The 18921-nt window shown below is 47.1% G+C and overlaps 1 protein-coding gene across 5 annotated transcripts in view; it reads right to left on the bottom strand.

Moving 5' to 3' along the window:
- Positions 1–18921, bottom strand: part of ABCC5 (ATP binding cassette subfamily C member 5) — a 77429-nt gene that overhangs the window by 18471 nt on the left and 40037 nt on the right. For 3 of the 5 annotated variants that reach the window (XM_068145169.1, XM_068145168.1, XM_068145170.1), the window contains 7 exons: positions 18371–18460; positions 15088–15277; positions 13955–14114; positions 13476–13554; positions 12082–12195; positions 10863–11027; positions 7597–9139 (listed from right to left, as the gene is read on the bottom strand). In XM_068145169.1, coding sequence (XP_068001270.1) covers positions 9038–9139; positions 10863–11027; positions 12082–12195; positions 13476–13554; positions 13955–14114; positions 15088–15277; positions 18371–18460 — 900 coding nt within the window. In that variant the 3' untranslated portion in view covers positions 7597–9037. Of the gene's footprint in view, positions 1–2707; positions 3632–7596; positions 9140–10862; positions 11028–12081; positions 12196–13475; positions 13555–13954; positions 14115–15087; positions 15278–18370; positions 18461–18921 lie in introns of those variants that run through there. The other 2 variants (XM_068145173.1, XM_068145171.1) reach the window with 2 other exon arrangements.

The following is an 18921-nucleotide window of genomic DNA, read 5'->3' as shown; positions in this document are numbered from 1 at the left end:
TATTTTGCCAGCCAAAATCTACAATAGTGAGTGAGGAAACCTGGTATGATTTATGTCATTGAGCAAGCCTGCTTCTGCTTTCCAGTATCACTTGAAAAGGGCAGTACATGGCCCTGACACCGTAACCATCAATAATCTTTTGACACTAGTCCATGTAGCTTCATTTCAACTGAAGCAGTAGATACCATTAAAGGTACAGTGAAGACTTCAAAAGACAGGATTCTGAAGCACAGCTAGCTCCTGTCTGATCCAGAGCAAGTAAGGCAAACAACAGATGGAACTGATGCTCTCAGCATCCTCAGATATTTAACATCCACGCTGGACTGTGTGTGGGGCCAAGGAGGCAACATGTTAACACAAGGGAGACTAAATGAATGTATCAGTCAGTGCCCTGCACCTGCCCACAGATTTCAGATCATTACTGAAACTGAGTCTCAAAACAGTATGCTGTTAACACCTGAGATCATTTCTCCATAGCCAGTGGAACAGTCTGCCCCTTTGGCAACTGGGCTGGCAAAACCCAGGAGAAAGCACAGGCTAGCCTAATACAAAACAGCTCTTACAAAGGATATTGAGTGACTTGAACATGTCCAGAGAAGGGCAAAGAGGCTTGTGAGAGGTCTCAAGCACAAGCCCTATGAGGAGAAGCCGAGGGAGCTGGGGTTGTTTAGCCTGGAGAAGAGGAGGCTCAGGGGAGACCTTATTGCTCTCTACAACTACCTGAAGGAAGGATGTAGACAGGTGGGGGTTGGTCTCGTCAGCAACCAGCACCAGAACAAGAGGACACAGTCTCAAGCTGCACCACGGGAAGTTTAGACTCAAGGGGAGGAGAAAGTTCTTCTCAGCAAGAGAGATTGGCCATTGGAATGTGCTGCCCAGGGAGGTGGTGGAGTCACCATCCCTGAAGATGTTCAAAAAGGGACTGGATGTGGCACTTGAATCCATGGTTTAGTTAGTTATGAGATGTTGGGTGATAGGTTGGACTTGATGATCTCTGAGGTCTTTTCCAACCTTCTTGATTCTATGACTCTATGTTACCATGTACTTTACGAGGTACAGCTCAGCCAGACTGCGAATGGTTATAGAGCACACAGCAACACCAAATTATCTTTAAAGCCCTCCCACCATAAACAAGGCATAGAAACCGATTTCTTTGTAATTCTTGGAATAAAAATAAAGAACAGAATCTTCTGAACACACACTATGTGCCCTAAAAGGCATTTTCCATGTACCTCTTCAGTGCAGAAAAACTACAGCTGAGTACTGCACAAGGAAATACTGAGGCCAAGAGCTTCAGATGTGAAAAGGAACAATATCCTCACAAGTACCATAATTTCACCTCATATCTGCACTTTTAGGGAAGGACTAGCAAGTTAAAAGGTCACCACCTAAAATTCACTATCTGTAATGAGACAATATATTAAGAATAGCCAGATCATTCTGAGGATTAAATTACTTTTGTAAGCGTCAGTGTAGTATTTCAATTGGACAGAAAAAGATCCAAACGCATTCTACTTAGCAACGTTTTACTAAAGAAAGGCGTAGTATAGACTTGCGATTGGGTTACTCGCATGAAACCACCACGTTCAATTCCTGCTCTTGTTAAATACATTGTAATAGTCAAACAGGTCCACCCATTTACTGGATCCGTGCAACAGCAGGCTGAGAGTCAATTCCAGCAGGTGAGACAGAGGCATCAAAGTTGCAAGACTCTCAAAACCAACCCCATTCCCTTTGCAAACCGATTCGCCGCAGTTTCAGTCCCAACCTGAGCAGCCAATACAGTAACAAAAACTGGTGTTCCAGGGATAACAGTTTACAAAGTTATGCCAGCGAAATATAAACACAAGACCCGCTAAACAGAACCTTAAAGCCCTTACGTGCTTCTAAATACCAGAGGTTTGAAAGAAGTGACAATTTACAAAGCACCTCACTACTTCAGAAGGCTAATCCACACAATCGTGGAGTCACCACCCACAGCCACTTGAAATGAGTGGTTTGGGCGACTTCTCATCTCCTTCTCCAGCATTAAACTTGTAGGAAAAAGTGGAGTTTCCCTCAGCTCTTCTCAGAGCTTCTGACCGTGCTCACTGGAACATTAACCAAGGTGTGCAAGACCTGATTTTGTAAGTACCTGGCAAAAACCACAGGGAAACTCCTGTATTTGTGGATGACGTCACTTACCCTCAAGAACTCCGCCGAAGCAAGAGTTTTCAAACTTCCACGCCCCTCTCCAAAAAATGCAAAGCCCTTAAAGGACTAAAAAATTTAAACTGCTACCATGATTGGGGATCAAAAGCCTTGGGGACCACGGCGACTGGGAAAGGAAGGTGGGCGGCCGGGTCGGCAGGAGCATCACCGCTGAGCACGGTGTGGGACCGCGCAGGGCCGGGTGGCAGTGGCCAGGGGCCCGGCACCGAGCGCTCCTGAGGGCAGCGGTAAGGCGACAGATGCTGCTGACCAGCAGACAGAGGAGGAATGAGACTGCGGCGGGACAGGGACACAACAGGAGGAGTAGACAGTGAAATACCTTCCGCTGCCTTTGCTGTGGGGCCAGGTTACGTCCCCGACGGTCAGAACACAAGGGAAAATATAAGAAAGGCGCTGGTGGGAGCTCCGCCAACGGCCCCGGGACTCGGTTCCCTGTTTTCTCTCTTCATCTTTCTGTCCCCACCACGCCACCGCCCCCCGGCAGCGCGATACTCACGGCAGGACCGTCGGCTGTAGTGTAGCGGACGATGATCTGGAAAGGCTGGTGCGGCTGGAGGGCAGCGGGCAGGGAGACAGTGAGAGACGAGCCATAGTCAGTGAAGGGGTCCACCCTGAAGCCAAGCGGGCAGGCGGTGCAGGGCGGCTGTGCGAAGAGGGGCAACGGCGGCGGCGGCTCGGCGACGGTCGAGGGGCTGACAGGCGTCTCCCCCGGGGGACAGGCGGCGGCGGGCACTGGACCGGCAGCGATGCATGGAGCAGAAAGAAAGGTGGCGGTGGAGGGCGGGTTGGCGGCACAGGGCGGCGCGCAGGGCGGCGGCGGCGGCGGGCAGGGTGGCGGGGGCAGCGGGGCAGGGGTGGCGGCGGCGGCGGCCTCAGTAGGTGAGAAGACGAAGGAGCAAGGCTCTTCTCCCGCTGGGGCGCGACGGTAGGCAGCCGAGAGAACATGCAGGGCAGGGTGGACGTCCAGCACCAGGGCTTGAGGCTGCGGGCGCAGGGCACAGAGTTCCAGCACCAGGCAGCCCGCCAGAGCCCGCGACTCGGGCCGCAGCTCCAGCCCCAGGTGCAGGTGGCGGAGGCTGAAGAGCTGCGAGCTGGAGGCCGACGCCACGTCCGGCGGAGGCTCGGGAGGCGGTGGCGGGGCCGGCGGGGCCTCCGGCCCGGCCGCGGAACCCTTGCGACAGCAGCACAGGCCGGGTGGCCGTGGAGCCGGAGCCGGAGCCGCCATGGAGCGGCGACGGAGAAGGAGGTGGCGGAGGCGGCGGCTGCTATGTGAAATCCATGGGCGGGCGGGGAGGAGGGAGGCCCCGGCGGCCGGAGCGACCGGGGCGGGGAAGGGAAGGGGGGGGGGGGAGGGAAAGGGCCGCGCAGGCCCCGCGGCGGCACCGGCCGAGGGAGCGCAGGGCCCGGGCCCGGAACAGCCAGCGGCGGACACGGCCGCCAGGCGGCGCCGCGTGGGGAGTGGGGGGAGAGCGAGGGCAGCCCAGCCGGCCGGCTGCGCGCGCAGCGGGGGGCACCGCCCCGCCCCCAGCTCGCGGGCGGGCCGTGCACGCGCACTGTCCCGGGCGAGCGCACCTCCGTGCGCGTGCACTGCTGCTGCCGGTGCCGCTCGTGTGCCCGCGTCTCGCCCCCCCCCCCCCCCGCCTCCAGGCAGCGCGCACACGGTGGGGCACCTACGCGTGCAGCCCCGCACGGCACCGCCTCCCTCCCTGCTCTCTTGGGACCCGCCGCTTCGCGGGGCGAGGTGCGCGCACACGCGGCTTTCCTCGCTCTTTGTCCGGACAGGCCCATTGCCCCTGCTCCCGCTTTGGGGACGGCTAATGGGACGGCCGGAGGGCCCCGCTCCGTTCCCTCACCCAGACTCGCAGGCACCTCTGCCTCCTCCCCCCTGCCTCAATGCTGCACTTTCACCTTCCCCCTCGCTTCCAAGATAAACAACCCCAAACCTTCCACAGCGCAGCCCCCAGCAGGGCTGATGCACGCACCCTCATCCCACCAGTACCTATTTCAGCTTCCTCCATCCTGCTCGTGGTCACGCTCCTCACATCTAGCTCAGTCTAACCCTAAATAGCTTCCCTCTCCCAGTACCCTATATACCCTCTTCTTTAAATCGCTTCCCTCCCACCTCGGTGCCCGCAGTTGTCTGCCTCCAACACTCACCAGCCCAAAGTGCCCCCAGATCCCCGTTCACACATACCACGCTTTACTCTTCCCCAACCCTCAAGGCAACCAATCACACACCATCCACTGCTGCCTTCCCACATCAGAAAGGACAAGAACACCAAAATTACCATCTTTATACAACCACTTGTTTCTTTGCATGGCAACAGTAGGAGACTGTAAGCTGGAAGGAGGGAAGGTGTGCTAGAAGGAAATGTGATTCCAACTCCATGTAGTCCAAAAGCAGCACAGGAAATCTCTGCCCCCTGCAGTGACACTTCTGAGAGTTACTTGGTTAAGTTTTTCCTATCTCGACTACCTGATCAGCCTCCAAGACTTCTTAGATAACACTAGAACAATTATTATATGGTTTAGATGTAGTGAACCTGTAGAGGTATACTCCGGAAGCCTCTCAAGCCTTACAGTAATGACAGCAGCATCTGCACCAAGTTCCAAATGAATTGCCTCTGTATTGTTATACCTGAGGGAAAAATAATGACCCCACCACAACATGGCTGCTGTCACCAGCTGAACCAATCACAGTATTAGACTGACCTGAAGCTGAGACTGTAGAGAAAACCTTTTTGCAGTTCCTTGTATGTAATAAAATTCACACTACAGTTACAGTAAAAAGTATCAAGGCAGCATTCAGGAAAGCTCTTCTATTAATGACAGCATTACAGCCGCCCAGCATCTTCTTGGTATGTTCTTTTGAAGCACCTGCAAGAAGCAATTTTATCTTTGCCCAATCCCCTTCTAAGAGAAGCTTTTTGTTCTGCCACCTTTTCTCCCCAAATCCTCCTTTTAGAAATCAAGTGTCTGCACTCATCCTTTCCTTCTGATAGCTTCTCTCACTCTTATCATTTGCCTTTTGAAATAATGGTGTGGGTTCTTTTAAACTTTGCTCCCAGCAATGCACTAAGACTGCTTCATCTCTGGCTTTCATCTAGAGGTAGTATGCAAACTGTAGCCCCAGCAACCACAGCATTTGACCCTGTAGAATCTCTACTGCAAGTAATGGTGACATCATCTCAGGTGTTCAAGCCAGCACAACTTCAGGGCCTGTCTTTGGACTCAGTTACACTATCTAACTCTGTTGAGTGATTTTAGAAGAATTCCACCTCTGTTTTGATTAACAAGGAACTGAAATGTTTCCAGTCATCAAGCATATGAGATGAGCAAGAACACATTCTAAGAGTCTCTAAGCTTATAGTAATGAATGGGGTTGGGCTTCGCTCACTGCATTTGGGCAGAACAAGTAAACCCAATGCAGCTGCAGCTCCTGAGGGTAATACATTAAACCAATTATCACAGGCATATCTGTTTCACTTAGACACACCTGTTGGTCTTGGGCCACAGCCTTTGCTGTATACCAAGAAGGACATGTTATCTGCATGCTATTTTAGGTAGGATATCCTGAAGGAAAGCCTCTGTCCCAATCCCACAGTCCTATTCTATCCCTCCTACAAAGCCTATAAATTCTAAAGAAGGATGCAATTCCTGAAAATCCCCACCATCATCATCATTCTCTTGCAGAATGCTTCAGAGACATAGATATTTCCAGTCTCATTTGTAAATACTGATGTTTCCTCTTTCCACCCCTGTGCCAGAACCCTGGGCCAGGCCTCAGCTTGCTCCTATGGTTCAGGACAGAAGCCAGTTTAAAAAAACAACTACAGCTGCCCATATAAGAAGCAATACTACTGTACTGTCTGTGAGAAAAGTGCCAAATGAAGCAGATAAGCGATCATAGCACAAAGCAAGTTTCCATCTGGCCATCCATCTCTACTCCAAAGTAGCAATGCAGAAGCTATGGTTTAACAAAATGGTTGAGCTAATCCCTGCTGTCCACAGGTGACCGAATATCACAGGCGCTTGTTTGACGCCTTGTTGAGCTATTTCAGCTTGCTGCAGCAGAGGGAAGTATTCGCCTTTTTAGGAGAGCGTTAACTGAGAAGCAGCAGTTTGGTGCAATGAATCTTCAGTTCCCTCTTGCACCTATGCTAGTGTTTGTTAGCACCTACTGAAAAGAGCAGCCCCACTTCACCTCCCTTCCAGGTGTGCCTTCCTGTCTCCTTCTTTGTACAGCATTCCTGCTGTTGGAGGGTGAACTTTCTGCAAGTTAGCTTTCTGAACTGAGTCACTGCTCGACCAGGCAAGAGCCACTGCTGGCTTCAGGAAAGTGGAAGGAACTCCCAGCCTGGAAGAAGAAGGAGGACAAGATCAGGATGGCTCCCCTTTTGTCCAGACTGCCATTAGCTCAGCCTTAGCTACAAAATGAAGCCACACTCTGACCCCAGAGGCACTTGAAGTCTAGGTTCATTAGCTCATTTTTGCCAGAGTGAAATACTGAAATTCACAGGGTAAACAGAACTGTCTTAGGCAGATATATTTTGTCTTGTCTCCCTCTCTAAGTTATTCAAGCTCTACTTTAGGGGAAGCAGGGCATTACCCCTTTGGCCTACTGCCCCTGCTCCCCAGTTGGTTTTTGTCCTCAAGTTTCTTGTAAAAAAAGAACCTTCCACTTAGCTGGGTGTTCTCTGGAGAGGCCTGTTACTTCTTCCTTTCCTAACCACAACGTACAGTCACTCTGTTCCTTGAAGTGAGTAATACTGAGTAAAATGGTGGGCAATCCCTGACACAGAGTAAACCTGGGTCCAGCCTGTGAGCAGAGGAAGGTCTGTGCTAGTTCTTTCTTGCTTAGGACAAGACTTCCTAAAGAAACTGCAACAAACTATGCTTTTTATGCTATTTTCAAGCTGTAGTCTGAACTCTGTTAATGCTATGATTTGCCTGTGGTGTTGGTAGGTAGAAATGCTTGTTGCTGTGACTTTGCAGTCACAGAGACACTAATGCTTGAAGGCTGAGAAAGTAGAAAAACTTGAGCCAAAGAAGGATCTTCTGTATTCTGTCTGACCTCCCTCCTTGTTACTTGGCTGGAATACTTGCATTGTAAGTTATTACTCCCTGTACTACTCGACACAAACATACATATCTTGCAAGCCACCTCCATGCTGGGGGGACCACAAAAGTTACCTACTAGACTTCTAAACAAACACTTCTACTCTGAAGAAGGAAGAATTAGGCTATAGGACCTAGACAAGACACACAAAAAAAGGCCAAAAAACCCCAACACACCCGGCCTGCAAAGATCTGTCCCCCAGGGCTCAAAATTTAAGGATGAGAAGTCATTTATGTGCCCAAAACAAACCACTTAAGCCAATAAAATTTACAAAACCCAAAATAGTTTTATTTACTTTTCAGATTTCTGCCTCAATGAGACATTTTGCAAACATGCTAAGGCTACAAAATGTCCAAGTTGACAAAGACATGCAACGCTGACCATTCAATAAGTCACAGCTATTATAGGAGCGACTGTGCCCACCTGGGCCACAGATCCCATCAAACAGGGATGGTGTACAGTGATCATGGCAATGCACTATGCAGGACCTAGTAACCTGAGGTAGGTCTCTTTACAGTAAGAAAACAATGTCCTACACCAGTGTTACATCCTGATCCACAGGAACGTGTTTAAAGTTCCAGGAGATGTGGGGTGGGGGACTGTTTCCTTAACAAGTGTGCAATAAAGAAACAGGAAATATTGATATTGTTTAACCTTAGTATAAGTGAGAAGAACAAAGAGTTAAGTGTTACCCATGCCAATGAAAGCCACCCTAAACCTCTGAGAAGTGTTAGTAGCTTCAAGATAAAGGAGTCAGCTGAAGCAACTCTGAATAGGCTTTCCTGCTAGCACACAGGGTAGGATTTGAACCTTATGATTAATTTGTTACAGGTCATTCCACAAACAGATTTTGGTTGTGTTAGATCAGCGAAGCAGGAAGAGCTTGGGCTTGCTTGCATTAAAAGTAAACCCTGCTGATACAGTAAGAAATACTGTATCAGGACACAGAGAATAAAAGGCCTTCATGTGACCCTGAAGTGGTTCTCCACTCAGGAGATCACAAAACACCCTCGCTTTGGGAAAGCATCATGGGCAAGCAGCAGCCGCTGCCGTGGTGAACATTAGCGATGCTCCAAATAGCTTTGACGAATTACAATGCAATAGTTACACCACAGAGCTCTTCCCCCCTGCGCTAGACAACAAAGATGTGACGATAAAGGACACTATTGCAAAGCTTCACTTCCACTCAGACACGCAGAAAATCCGGCACTAGGAAAAGACCAACTGTAAAAGACAAAATGGTGTCTGATACAGCCCGATAACAAAGCCAGATCTCTGCTACCAGAAACTGTACAAAAATGATAGAAAAGAATATGCACTGTTATTAACACAGTGCTTATTTTAATAGAAAATAAACAGCTTACATTTCCACTGTAAATATAGGCTATATACAGAATTATGTATAGATATAGCTACATGTATAAAGCTTCATTATAGGCCTCTGATACATTTATAACTATGGCTCCCTGAGCCATTTGTAGAGTGCATTTAATAACCAAAAAAAAAAACTCAGAAATTAGTAACATGATTATGGAATAAATACAAGAATAAAAACATGAGGAGTTCTGACACAGTTTTAAAAACCTCAGCTTGACACATTGTGCTAAAAATTAAAAGATGGAGGAGGAGGAGGAGAAGGAGGAAGAGCTGGCCTGCCACAGACAGGGAACGTAGCTCTCCAAAATTAAAGTGACTTTGCCCTGAATTTTAGCCCTTGACAGCAACCTTGTTCTCCGCAGCAGCAAACATAGCATAGAAGCGCGAGTTCTCGTTGGCCAGAAGGGCAGACGGAGTGTCGAATTCCACTACCTAAAAGCAAACAAGGCAGGTAGAGCATGTCAGTAAAATCCAGCAGCAAATGGACTCCCACCCCTCAGGCTTGTGACATGGTAGTAAAGAAGCCAAACACGGCATCCGTCTTCAGAAGAGACAGCTGGCAATGGAAATATGCACCCTTACACATACGTACTGTAGCTGTGGATGCTTCAATCTAGCTCCAACACTGGAACTCCCCAGCCGCAAGCAACCGCTGGTGCTTCTGACAGAGACAGACGCTAAGAGGTTTTTGCCTGCTCTACCTTTGCTGAGTGCCTTACCAAAGGCAAGTTCCTTATATTTGATTTGACTGTTCCCATGTGGAAACCTGAAGAGTGGTTAAATCCTCTTTTGTATGCCTGTTCGATAGGCCAGGGCTACATGAATGTAATGGGAAACTACCTCTGAGCCCCAGCAGAGATGCTCACATGATCTCAGAATTAACCTACCAAGAGACTTCTAAAAAACTTTTAAAAGAGAGACTGTTACTGCATGGTACTTTCTTGGGCTATGTTGCCCTCTCATCTTGTTACAGTCAAGCACTAACTAACAGACTGAAGGAGTTGGGGCTGTTCAGTCTGCAGAAGAGAAGGCTCTGAGGTGACCTAATTGTGGCCTTCCAGTATCTGAAGGGGGCCTACAGGAAGGCTGGGGAAGGACTTCTCAGGATCTCAGGTAGTGATAGGACTAGGGGGAATGGAATGAAGCTGGAGGTGGGGAGATTCAGGCTAGATGTGAAGAGGAGGTTCTTCACCATGAGAGTGGTGAGACCCTGGAATGGGTTGTCCAGGGAGGTGGTCGAGGCCCCGTCCCTGGAGGTGTTTAAGCCCAGGCTGGATGAGGCTCTGGCCAGCCTGGTCTAGTGTGGGGTGTCCCTGCCCATGGCAGGGGGGTTGGAACTGGATGATCCTTGTGGTCCCTTCCAACCCTGAATGATACTATGATACTATGATTTTATTGGGAGTATTATTCCAAGGATGTGAATGCACACTGTGGTGTTTTTAGGCTATACCTTTAAAATTTAATTACAGATTCTGAGCAGAAAAGTAGAAAAAAAAAAATCACTATTGGGTGTAAAAAGGAAAACAAAAGATTATTCTAAACAAATTCATTGGGTAAATATCTGGAATCAGATGAGCTGTACCATAACAGTTCTTCCCTTTCTCTTCTGATCTCTGGCTGTTTTGCTTCGCTCGGGAGAGATAACCTGCTTATAAGCTGGCTTTGGCTACATCTAACTTCTCTGCTCCTCCCTCTTGTCCCTTTTGTACAGGGTGGGTAGGGGAGGCAGGGAGGGAGAAGCAGGGAGCTTTCCCTGGTCTCTTTACCTGGGGGGGTTTCATGTGGTTTGCCCATTGTAAATATCTGTATAGTATTGTAAATACTGTATATTTTGTATATATTCATTGCATTCCATCACAGAGTGGTTTTCGCTTGTAAATACAGCTTCATTTGCTTCTGAGTTGGTCTGGCAAAGTTAATGTTGGGGGAGGAACCTCAACCCACCAGAGAACACAAAGCATTTTCTACCCTGCAGCTCTAGCTCTTCACAGAATCACAGAATGTTAAGGGGCTAGAAGGGACCTCAAAAGATCATCTAGTCCAACCCCGCTGCCAGAGCAGGACCACCTATACCAGTATTCCTTTAAACTTAAAAGTACATATGGCACCACAAGACTGCAACAGGAACTGCAGCCACAAAAGCCATTGTGCTTACCTGTCCCTGTGTTAGCACCATGATCCGATCAGAGCCCAGTACCGTGTGCAGGCGATGAGCAATTGTTAACATAGTGCAGTCTGCAAATGCCTCTCTGATGGTCTCCTGGATCAGCAAATCGGTCTCTGTGTCCATAGCAGCTGTTGCTTCATCGAGTATCAAAATCTGAAAGCAGCACATAATCCTGGCTGTTAGCCACACCTATGCTTTCCCTCCCTGAACACACAAATACATAAAGCCACCATGACGAAGAGTTGTCACAACTGGCAATCCTTGCTGAGTTGTGGTCACAAAGGACCCTTTCACAAGCACCCTTCATGTAATTGCCTTCAACAAAGTTACCCTATGGATCACACTTGCATTTCATGGTCACATTCTAGAGCCACAAGATGTTTTGAGTTCTGACCTGGCCCTCAAAGGTTTCCACTGTTTTTGGTTTTACCTTCAGCAGCTTAATCTCAAATATACAGATTCTACTAGTAAACTAACATGCTTAGTGGTGACAACTCCTCTGGCAGGAGACAGTACTGACTAGGCTTACTAGCTTTCTTATGCTGGAAAGAATTACCCTTCCTCACAGATTCAAAATGATTTAGAGTGGTGTCTTTTCAAAGTTAAACTAGGCTTGGTTTTGTGCAGGTACTGCAGAGAACAGTACTCTGCTGAGTAGCCTGGCTTTAAAACAGAATGAACCTCAAAATATTATGGTGTGCAATGTTCATGAAAAAGATGTTCAAATCCTAGTCATTCTCAATCCAAATGTCCTTTCTCACTGCAATTATTACTTGTTTTCCATTCCTGTAAAACCTTTAGCTTCACTGGTCTCAAACTGCCCTTGAAGACTACATTTTAGTGGAGCACCATGTAGAAGGAAAATACTTGGCTGACATTCAGAAAAAAAATGGAAGGAAAGAATCTGATGCTAACCAGTAACAGGACACTGAATAAATGAGGCCAGTCTGACACCTTGTTATTAACACTAAGAAGCAATACCTTCCTGATGGCAGGATATTACAGGAGCAAGCAGCTGGCTACAGATGCCTCCCTAGTTCTTCCAGCTCTACACTTCTCTGGGCCACAAGAATCATTGGAGGAATTGCACTAATGGTGAATCTAGCACTAAAACCTGCTTACCTGCTTGCTCAATCTTATCAGGCTATTTTCTCCAGCTATTTCTCTAGCTGCTATCTCCAGCTATTTCTCTAATCACTTTGCTCACCTTGCAACGGCGCAGTAGAGCTCTAGCTATGCACAGTAGCTGTCTCTCTCCAACTGAAAAGTTTTCCCCATTTTCCATCACTTCTGAATCAAGTTTCATAGGCAACTGGACAACCTGTATAGGAAAGAGGAGACAAAAATCTTAGAGCATTGCACAGATGTTTTGCACCTCCATGGCATGAGACAGTTACTCCTCCTGCAAATCGTATTTTGCCCATGTTCCAAAATATAGAATCATGTAAGTGCTTCAGTTGGAAAAAACCTCTAAGATCATAGAATGGCTTGAGTTGGAAGGGACCTTAAAGGTTATCTAGTTCCAACCACTGCCATGGGCAGGGACACCACCTAACCAGGTTGCTCAAAGCATCATCCAGCCTGGTCTTAAACCTTTTCAGGAATGAGATGTCCACAACTTCTCTGGGCAACCTGTTCCAGTTTCTCACCACCCTCACAGCAAAGAGCTTCTTCCTCATGTCCAATCTAAACCTACCCTGCTCTAGTTCGAAACCACTGCCTCTTGTCCTATCACCACATGCCCTTATACAAAGTCCCTCTCTAGCTTTCCTGAAGGCCTTCTTTAGGTACTGGAAGGCTGCTATAAGGTCTTCCCAGAGCCTTCTCTTCTCCAGGCTGAACAGACCCAGTTCCCTCAGCATCAAATCCAACCACTGACTGTCACACTTTTCTGTCCATCTCTTCCTCTCTCTGTTGGGGCAAAGAGTAACAAGCCACAAATGCTAGAACAGCAGTACAGTATCAGTCCTGCTCAGTGTGGCTGAAATGCCTGTGAGTCAATAACAGCTCCTCTGAACACCACTAGGACCAAGCTAAAAACTATATCATCTCAGTAGGCAACCTCAGAACAACTTAGAAGTTATTTGATTTCTAGGAAAAAAAGAGTGCTACATACTCAACATAAACACACATCTCCTGGCAACCTTTCTCACCAAGACAAGAGGGAATCTAGTCCCCACGGGAATTATTGCAGCCTGCATACCACAGCCACTTGACTTACAAGAGAAGAGCTGGAAATGTCAAGGCAGTGAGGGTTTCAGTTCAGTATAAATGGGTATGTGTGACATTTACACTCACAAATGTAAATGCAGAGTGCACAACTAAGGCACATACAGAAAAATATCACCTGAAATATTGTAACCCCCTGGGTGTGATGAAGCAGCACTTTGCTGTGCTACATAGAAAACAACACACCCAATACATGGCATGGTCTCAAAAGTATCAGTCTGATAAAATCAGGAAAAATGAGGGAGGGAATCAAACAAAGCATAAACAACAAGAAAACATTTTATCTGAAGGTCTCCGAAGTAGGTATCAGAGAACATGTTGCTTTGGAAGGCAAAACACTAACATGTATCTCTTAGGGCACATAATACTTACACACTCCTTCATGTGAGTCCTTTCCAAAGCATCCCAGATTTGTTCCTCACTGTACTGATTGAAAGGATCCAGGTTTGATCTGGAGGGGAAAATAGAAAACACAACCAGAATTTTTATTGTGCCATGAATGGCAAAACAGCAGCATCCAGATGGATGATTCCCATCTAGCCTTCTGCTGACATAATATCCTTGCCAAGGAAATCAGGTGCTCCCAGCACTCTAAGGTTAGAATAGGTGAAGAACAAATGAGTAAAGGTGGAAGACAAAGACAAACTTCAGTCAACTCTAAAGGGAACGCATTGCTTCCATAGAGGACAATCACACCCAGTTCTGCACTGGGCCAGCTAAAATCATTTAGCTGTGCTTTGTTTCAAAGCCAGAGAATTCAGGATGCCCGAGATCTAACATCTCATCAGGCAACTATTTGAGTTCAAGTATATGCTGGTAGCCTGCTTAGGCCTTCTTACAATCTCACTGACCTCACAGTGCCACTGAACAGCACAGGTTCCTGAGGAATTATGGAGAGTTTGCTGCGAAGATCTGCCAAACCAATGTCATTGATTTTCACTCCATCGATTTTAATGCAGCCTCCAGACAGTTCAACGAGACGAAAGAGTGCCATTCCAAGGGAAGATTTCCCTAAACATTTGAGGCAGGAAAAAAGCCAACACATTAGTGTTTCTAAAGAGTCATAGCAGCGCTGAGATAAAGCGTTTTAAAGCTGCTCATATGTAAGGAAAGTGTTTTAAAACACCTTAAAGTCCTGACAAATAATGCTGGTAAATGTTGAGGTTCAGCATTTAAACTTCTAAGCAATTGTAGGGGCAGTTCCTAATGAATTCTCACAGAAGCCACCCCAAGCCCACTACCAAAACCCTTGCCTCATAAACCCAACACAGTAATATTAATTGCTTACTTAGAAACTACATCTCAGAGTTGATTTAAGTCCTCTCACCCATGGGAAGGTAACTCTTCACATTACAGTCTCGTGAGTTAGCTCAGAGCCAAACCTGGCTGCAGCATCAGTGTACAAAGCAAGTTGAATGAGCTGCAATGAGCTTGTAAGCAGCATTCTGGGCTGGCAAAAGGCTGTTAAAAATTATGAGCATACTGGCTCAGGCACAGCAAGGTACCACTCTGCCTTCAACAGAAACTTATTCTCAGTATTGTTTACAGGGATCCTGCTTAAGAGGACACAGTCTCAAGCTGTGCCAGGGGAAGTTTAGGCTCAAGGTGAGGAGAAAGTTCTTCACAAAGAGAGTTGTTACCCATTGGAATGGGCTGCCCAGGGAGGTGGTGGAGTCACCATCCCTGGAGGTGTTCAAGAGGGGATTGGACATGGCACTTGGTGCCACGGTTTAGTCATGAGGTCTGTGGTGACAGGTTGGACTTGATGATCTTTGAGGTCTCTTCCAACCTTGGTGATTCTGTGATTGTGTGTGATTCTGTATGCATATGACCAGCATCCACCACTGACATTGCTGGAGTGCTCCTGTCCCAGCAATTTATTCAAACACAAAAGACAGAGGAGAACCAATGCAAGCACCCCACTCTACTCTGTTCCCATTCTCTACAAGTAGTAATTTAACTCTGCTTAAGGTTTTTTCCTTACCAGAGCCTGTCCTTCCCACAATGCCAATCTTCTCCTTTGGTTTGATGGTAAAGGACACTTTTTTAAGCACTAGAGGGAGGTTCTCTCGGTACCGCATCTCTGCGTTTTCAAAAACAACTTCCCCTTCCTGCGGCCAGTCCAGAGGAGGAGTTTTGTTCTTAATTCGAGCAGGAGCTTCCAGGGAAAGTGTCTTTAAAAAAAATAAAGGAGTTCAGTTTACAGTAAACAAAACACCAGAAAGGAAAACTATCAGTTGCAGCACTCAGCAGGAGTTCTTCCCTGCAGACTTGGCCCATATCAGTTCATGGCAGTTTATGATGAGCTGTGTGGCTGGATGTGGGCCCAGTGGCTCAGAGATTTGCTGTGCTGGATTGACAGCATTATTATTCCCCTCCTGTTGCCTCAATAACACCAATCCAAGCAATGCTTTTCATCAAAGGAATTCAAAATGTATTTCAGGCCTATTATTGATGACCACAATCCTACTGAGATTTGTGGCACTCCACACACTGGATGTTTCTGGGTGCAAAATCTGCTGTGTTTGTCTCATTTGCTATGCCATGCCAGGGTCACCTCTGATGAATCTGTGACACATTATACAATTGCTACCCTCTTCCTTCTCCTCAGACAGATGGGCAGAGTCCAATGGCATGAGATTTAACGCATCCAAGTGCCGGGTTCTGCACATTGGCCACAACAACCCCATGCAGTGCTACAGGCTGGGGTCAGAGTGGCTAGAGAGCAGCCAGGCAGAGAGGGACCTGGGGGTGCTGGTTGATGGTAGGATGAACATGAGCCTGCAGTGTGCCCAGGTGGCCAGGAGGGCCAATGGCATCCTGGCCTGCATTAAGAACAGTGTGGCCAGCAGGAGCAGGGAGGTCATTCTGCCCCTGTACATTGCACTAGTTAGGCCACACCTCGAGTACTGTGTCCAGTTCTGGGCCCCTCAGTTTAGGAAGGAGGTTGACTTGCTGGAACGAGTCCAGAGAAGGGCAACGAAGTTAGTGAGGGGCTTGGAACACAAGCCCTATGAGGAGAGACTGAGGGAGCTGGGGCTGCTTAGCCTGGAGAGGAGGAGACTCAGGGGTGACCTTATTGCTCTCTACAACTACCTGAAGGGGGGTTGTAAACAGGCAGAGGTTGGTCTCTTCTCCCAGGCAGCCAGCACCAGAACAAGAGGACACAGTCTCAGGCTGCGCCAGGGGAAGTTCAGGCTGGAGGTCAGGAGGAAGTTTTACACAGAGAGAGTGATTGCCCATTGGAATGGACGGCCCGGGGAGGTGGTGGAGTCGCCGTCACTGGAGGTGTTCAGGAGGAGACTTGACAGGGTGCTTGGTTACATGGGTTAGTTGATTAGGTGGTGTTGGGTGATAGGTTGGACGTGATGATCTTGAAGGTCTCTTCCAACCTGGTTTATTCTATTCTATTCTATTCCTCATCATTCTCCCCTGTTCTATTAAACCACTGAGTCAGTCAGGCCCCTTCCACCATGCCCACTTTTGCTATTTTACTCTGCCCCTTAATACATCCCCCATTAAGCAGTTCTGATTAGACAAATGCAGAACCTCTGAAAGCCAAACATGCATTGTATATAGCATGCTTAGAATGGGGCCAAGGTCACTTGCCTATATTTGGCACAAGCGGCCTCAAAGAATGGCAGCAATCTTGTTGTGGGATGTCACCTCACATAACTCTAAACACACACAAAGAAAGAATCTCTAACTGAACCAGGCTCTTTCAACTCTCTTATAGTCACTAGAGAGAAGCTAGCACTTCTGGAGTGCAATTCTTATCATTCTAATATAAACACTTGGAATGAGTAATAAATTGCTCTCCGGAGATAGCCATTTCCTCCACTGACTACAGAGAGATTCCACAGGGACTGTATCATTTGTGGACATCTGCAACATCTAGTTAAAGCCAGACTAATTGTACCCTAAAGGTTTGAGTAAAACAGCAGCCTGCCACAATAATACAGCAATTCTTTGAGCCTGGTGCTCCTAACAGCAACCTGTGAGCCACTGTGGTGGGTTGAAATTTCCCCCCCAGCAATTAACTTTGCCAGACCAACTCAGTTAGAAGCAAATTGGAAGCCACAAAGAAAGAAGTCAGGCCCAGCACTTTGCAAGACAGGACCAGCATGGTGCTTCACTGCTCACCCACCACTTCAGACTCAAACTAGTTAGTTCCATAGTAAAATGGCTGTCCAGAGATCCAAATGAGAAAAAAAATATCCCAGGAAGTGTTGCTTAACAGTGACATAAAATAACAGACAGTAATATAAAACACAACTGCATACAACTATAGGTTTCACCACTGAGGGCCTGACAGTGAGAAACTCATCTCAGCCCAGTGAGAGATACCAGGCAGCCTTTGGCACACAGCTTTCAGCTTGTATGGTCACCAGGTCTTCCACACAAATTTTCTACTTAGATGTCATGAGAGGATTTAATTGAGAGAGCAGGCAGCTGTAATTTCCCCCTTCCCTCCCTTCAGTATTAAATCCAAAAGCTAAAAGAATAATCTACAAATAGCAACTATTACACAGCCCAGATTTACTAAATGGATACAACTCTCCCTTCACAGTGTTAAGTAAAAAACTTTTCTCCTCAAAGACCAGACCCAAAAGAAAGCTTTTTCCTGGCTGCTCTTTCCCCATTAACATACACCCAGTTCTGCACACACAGATCCTAGGCATGATAAAATACCAGTTACAGATATTCAGAGCAGTTTGGTGAACATTTAGCCTAGCACATTTGTCATGTTTGCAATGAGAGCAATTCCTTGACTTTAAGCATGAGGAAATATGTGACACAGGACAGCTATGGAAAAAGAAGATGAAGCAGAATTACATGTAGATGAAGTTACAGTTATCTGTGTTTAAATGAAGGAGGTCCATTAGGTTTGGAACAAAGCTTGCCAAAACATCATCCTTTTACATTAGGATACTGCACTGAATTCTCACTTACCCCTTTCACACACTCCACTCTTCAAGAGTGTCAGCAAACTTTGAAACTACGCAACTTCAGCAATGCCAGGCAAGTGACACCTGTAAGCTGTAACCTACCAGCTCCTGTGCCATTCATCCTGCCAATGCTTACACACTTGCTTCATAAAAATCCACATCTCAACATTCCAGTACACACATTAATGCGTTTACAAGATCAGAAACATGCTTTCTACACTAAGGCAGACTATGGTTGAGTTTCCTTTTTCCTACTGTTCATTGCATTGCTGGCATAGGAGTTTTTATAACAGGCAGCTGAATGTGTAATTGTCCTACCTTGATATAGTGATCAATCCTCTCCACTGAAGTGAAGCGTGCTTCTGTCTCTGAAGCAAGTCTAACTGTAAACTGGAATAACCCTGTTAACTGGAGTGATGGGAGAAAACAAAGACAGCTTTAGAGAGCTGTGATTATTCAATTAAGAGACAAAAATAATGGACAGTGTGGCTAATAGGACCAGGAAAGCATTGTCCCCCTGGACTTGGCACTGGTGAGGCTACACCTTAAATGTTGTTTTCAGTTTTGGGTCCCTCACTGTAAAATTATTGAGGTGCTGGGGCACATCCATAGAAGGACAGTGACACTAGTGAAGGATCTAGAGCACAAGTCTTATGAGTGGCTGAAGGAACTGCGGGTTTTAGCCTGAAGAAAAGTAGGCTCAGAGGAGACTTCTTTGCTCTCTGCAACACCCTGAAAGGAGGCTGTAGCAACATGGATGTTGGTCTCTTCTCCCAAGTAACAAGACAAGAGAAAGCAGCCTCAAGTTGCACCAGGATAGGTTTACATCACAGTTCAGGAAAAATTTCTTCACAGAAAGGGTCCTCAAG

This window comes from Melanerpes formicivorus, unplaced genomic scaffold (assembly GCF_026170545.1).
Source record: "Melanerpes formicivorus ecotype bairdi unplaced genomic scaffold, bMelFor1.0.p_v2 SCAF_12, whole genome shotgun sequence".
Taxonomy (NCBI): Eukaryota; Metazoa; Chordata; class Aves; order Piciformes; family Picidae; genus Melanerpes; species Melanerpes formicivorus.
The sequence above is the reverse complement of the archived record's forward strand: the minus strand, read 5'-3'. Positions and strand labels throughout refer to the sequence as shown.